General features: G+C 41.8%; 1 protein-coding gene across 1 annotated transcript in view; it reads right to left on the bottom strand.

Moving 5' to 3' along the window:
- Nucleotides 1-666, bottom strand: part of LOC125043273 (neurogenic differentiation factor 4-like) — a 2,478-nt gene extending 1,812 nt beyond the window's left edge. The window contains exons 1-2 of the mRNA XM_047639284.1: nucleotides 597-666; nucleotides 1-404 (exon numbers count right to left, since the gene is read on the bottom strand). The exon at nucleotides 1-404 is cut by the window's left edge and continues 1,812 nt beyond it. Coding sequence (XP_047495240.1) covers nucleotides 1-321 — 321 coding nt within the window. The 5' untranslated portion in view covers nucleotides 322-404; nucleotides 597-666. The remainder of the gene's footprint in view (nucleotides 405-596) is intronic.
- Between the last annotated feature and the right edge of the window lie 4,334 nt (nucleotides 667-5,000).

Here is a 5,000-nt window from a genome sequence, read left to right as displayed (position 1 = left end):
GGCACTGCACCGCGGAAGCATTTCGCGTAACTTCTCGAAAGCGCAGTTAATCTGCCGCATGCGGTGCCGCTCACGCGTGTTAGCGGTCTTTCTGCGGTACTTCGAGAGGGGCGCCGGCCGTGACTTCGGCTTCCGTTTGTCCTGGATGTTCCAGTCGGCGTCGCAGCGGCGGCGAGCGTGCAGGGAGCGGGGGCGCAGCTGGTACTTCCCGGCGGACGACCCTCCTTTGGAGTCGTTCTGATTTCTGTCCGGGTTGGTTTTGTCGTCCAGCGAGGCCCTTCCTCCCTCCCTCACTGCCGCCTGATTGGATTTTTTGGTCATTTTCGAAGAGAAGGATTAGGAAGGATGCTCAAAGAAAGGCTCTTCCTCCGTTGCCTCACGCAGCGTCAGGATCTTCCTGGCTCCTGCGAAGGGAAACAAAATTGTCGAAGTTTAAATACACAGCAGTAAATATCTAATATAAAAACACTCATTTGCAGACAACCATTAAAACATATAAATAATATAAACAATCTTTTCCCTGCATTAAAAACACACAACATTGATCTTCGTTGAATAAGTTCGACCGCAGGAGTTGAAACACTCGCTGTCCTTACCCGTGAGAAAGACGTCCCGCGCCGTTTCGCAGGAGCAAACTGAGGCCACGTCCAGTCAGCGTAAGGGTTGGCGGCCCACTGACCAAATCTGCCTCCCCTCCCCCGCGCACACATGACTCCCGCTCCCCCCTCTCTCCCCCCCTTCCCCCTACGACCCAACACCTGAATATATCCCGTCTTGATGCCCCTTCCTGTGGGTACTGCCCCTGTACCCTCCCCCCCTCTCTCCGCCATTCTTATTCCTCGTTACAGCAATCTTCCTTCTTACTGTTTCTCCTGATGGGGTGGGGGGGAGGGGGTACATGAATTAATCTTCTTACATACAATCATTTGTATTTCTATTCAGCTTGTTAATTTAATTTCATTTCCAATTCTCATTTTATTTGTCTTTCTTATCATATCACTTTTCCAAAATCCTCTTCTTCTTTTCAAAATCATCCACGGAACTTAACTAACTTCTTTTAAGCTTGTTAAGCAAAACACCTGTTACTTACCATAACTTACGGATCAAGATTAATCATTATTCTACCCCGAATAGATATTCTAGATAGCGATTAAAGTGACCAAAATAATCTCTATTTCTCTTTCTTTGTCGCTCTATATCTACTTGGATATGCAAATAAGTAAAATGAGTCTCTGATGTGCGTAGATATGCATATACACATCTCTGGATCTCGGCGCGTGTGTATTCATGTATGCATATATGTACGTATGCATATATTCATTTATGTATGCTAAGAGTACGCATAAACAGATGCATTTACATACAGTTAGGTAAAAAAAATCAAAATATAAAAAAAAAAACCTACAACACCAGCATATTTTGAATTTTCACTGTGTTTTGTTCGAAGTAAATGAGAAAATGACAGACCGCCTTGTCATTGTCATATATATTTTTTAACAGGGTGGCGTTCCTATTTATTTTTCTATTTGTCTGTTTATTCAGTCACATGCATTACTTTCATGCATATCTAAAGGGCCGCTCCATTTACCACACAGGTTTAAGAATATAATTAAATAGTTCGTCTCTTAAATAATCATATTAGAATGATCTAGGGCAATGCTATAATTAGTATTGATATAATATCCGTTGATCATATTCAAATTTATAATTAGTATTGTCATTATTGTTACATTATTGCTATGCATAGATTTATAACAATCACTATTGATATTATTCTTAATGTAGTTCTTTATCAAAGCTTTATTGTCAAAAAAGATTAAGTCACAGAGGCACAAGACAATGCTCGTGTTAGCATTAACATGATCATCGTTGACAATTCGTCATCTTCATTCCTATAATCATAATCATTGTTGGAAAATTTCATAATCGTAATTATTAGCGTCGTTCTTGTCGCTATATTTGCTTTTCTGGAAAAGTTAATGATATTATTAATTATAGAAACAACGACTTTATTATAATGGCAATGATGTCAATAGCGATATTTTCATCAATTACCCTCTTTATTATCATCATCTGTTTGAATGTAACAATTGGATAACAATTGTAATGAGGATAATGATAATTATCATGGCTTCCAATATGGTTACAAAATAACAATTATTCGTCTTACATCCGTTTTCACTGTAATTATTATTACTATAGATAGTTAATAATACTCATAACGCCACCATCAACACAATCAATACTTACTGTACATTAATGGCATCATACCAACTTATACTGTAGCAACGTATCACAATCAAGCTTAACCTGCTCCATAAAGGTAAGGTTCAACATCAGAGCCTTGGAAAGCGAACCCGAACCCACATGATCCCAACTTCCCCCTTTGGTAGTAGGAAGCCCCTTTACCTTCCTCACCAACCCCGCGTAAAACCTCCGAACCTCACGCACTCCGAGTAAGGAATCTCCAGGCTGCAGCGCAATAAGTTAGTCCTTAATTGAACCGATCGCCGGCGGCTCTCTCATTACTCAGCGAAGGAATCAATATATCCTGACAGTTTTAAAGGCCCCGATCCTCCTCCTGCCTCTTCCCGTAACACCTTCCTTATGAGTCCGTCTGACCTTGGGAGGCAGCACCAAAAAGGCCTCTACCTTATATGGGACTTCGATATTCGTCGGTGTTGTACCTGTGTGCATGTTTCTCCGCTTACTTAAATAGGAGGGGAGGGCGTCGTTTTTTTCGTTCGCTAATGACGGATGGAAAGAATTAGATTGGTGGCTTGGATTAACGGGATTGATATAGCGTTATAGCGAAGGGGAGTGAGTGTGTTGAAATGTTCACTTCGAAAGGAAGTTCTGTTAGAAATCACATGCGATTCAGGAGTTGGTCGGAGATTTTAACTCTGACAGAGATAGTGATCCACGCAGTTCGTAAGGAAAATTTTCGAACACGAGATTTGTAGATTTCTTCTGAGATATTAACACCCACTGCCAATCATAAGATTTGATGAATGGCAATTAAACCCTTGCTCTCTTTAAAAAAATAAGGCAATTAGATACTTTTGAAAAAAATACCTGTATTCATTGCCAGCGCCAGTTGATTGTGTTTCTGCAGATAATCACACTGCTCTGTAATCACTTTTTTTTTCAATATTAAAATACGCGATAACAGCCTAAGGAAAAGTGTTAAATATGGTTTGTTTATTCAATGCATTTTTTTCTCTTTTAATGGCGAGTATGTACACAATTGCCCACTTATATCAACTATATCTCCTGCACTTCAGTATGTATTAATACCTCCTTCCATATAACATACACACACATATGTGTATATATATATAGTGTCTGTATTCTGAAATGTACAGATAGACATAGATAGATATACATAAGCATATAATAGAGTAAGCCCCCAAAAGGCGTGCAACCGCTGCCCTCACTTCATCAAAGCCAGCATGTCGGCAGTACTGTGTGCTAATACCGCCTCGCATTTCCATGGAATTGCCATTGAGGAATGAGTCTGGCCTCCCTGCAGTCCCGAGGGCCGGCCTGGCCCCCTCCTCCGCCGGGCCATCTCCCACGTGAGGCGTCGCATGGCCATCAAAGGCTCGCCCTGCGCAGCCACACTCGCCCTGTTGAATGGCCATCGGTCTCGATCTGAAATCTGGTTCCTCGATCAAGCATTCAGATAAATATTTACGATTTGGGGGAACAAGCTAGGATTCCTTTGCTGGGAATATTGGCAAAAAAAAAAACGACGGAGATTCAAATCCGCGATGTCGCTGGCTCGTCTTGGTACTGGGAAACGTACAAAATGGTTTAGTTGTTATTTACGTTATTCTATTAATTTATTTGTCTGTTATATTCATTAAAAGATGCACATGTATTTTGGGTATGAAAGTGACCGATGTCTGGTCCTTGAGGGCAGTTTTCGTTTTTAAAAAAGTCTGGCACAAAAAAATATCGTTCTAGGCCGTGCTATTGCTTTGTTCGGTGTTAAACAGGGCGCGCAAAATCGCCGTTTTGCAAAGTGGTGTTATCCGACACATTCGTGAAAAACATCTCAAAGAATCTCAAGTGAAATAAATATTCTTGCTCTTTTCTTTGCTACCACTTAACCTTTTTGCATCTACAATATGCATAACCAATACGCATAACCAATCACCTTCGAATATTACACGTGCAGCATATCCCTTACACAAGTACTTTCAACCCACAACGCTCTACGGATGACATATTCAAGAACTCTACATTGCCAAGCGAAAGCAAGCCCGAGGAGACCAAGCAGCAATGCCAGAGGACGACTCCCGACATATCTGACCTTCGGCTACAACCTAGGCCACAAATTATTCCCAAGTGACTATGTGTCAACCCCGCACGCGGACCCCTTGTCTCGCCCTGTGATAAGATCGCGTACAATCGTCCCTGGAAGAAGTCTGTGAGGGATGTAGTGATGTTTAAAGTATAGAGATAGATATAAATACACGTTAAATGCATGTTATTTTTATATGCAGTGTAATATCATGTCCGTTCTTTCCTCCTATACTTCTTCTATTGGATTAAGGATCGGCAGGGCTGCATAATAACTGGCTGGGCTCTGCGTGTGGGCTCGAGGGTCGATAACATGTAAAATGTTCGAATCTCCCCGACGCCAAACTTGGCTTTGTCCATCTCTAATTATACCTTCTAGTGACACCGCCGGGACCACTGCTAACAAGACAGGGACCAGCGAGTCTTAGTGTACGCACTCTTTACCCTTCCTCCCTCGATGTTACACTAATAAACGAATGTGAAGCTTTGTTACAGTGCGCTTCGGGTTCTCCTTGGCTGCCGAGGGAGACGCTGCCCCTGTCCCCTCCAGCTTCTCTTGGTCTGGTGCTGAAGCGAAGGGGGAAATATGAACTTTATTGTAAGTGAGAGATATAGGAAGTACTTTATTTATTTGGTTCCGGCTACCGTTGTTTGCTTCTCTAAGATTGTATTTATTTGATTTCCTTGCTTTG

Source organism: Penaeus chinensis, chromosome 33, assembly GCF_019202785.1.
Source record: "Penaeus chinensis breed Huanghai No. 1 chromosome 33, ASM1920278v2, whole genome shotgun sequence".
NCBI lineage: Eukaryota > Metazoa > Arthropoda > Malacostraca > Decapoda > Penaeidae > Penaeus > Penaeus chinensis.
This window is presented reverse-complemented; position numbering and strand designations above follow the sequence as displayed.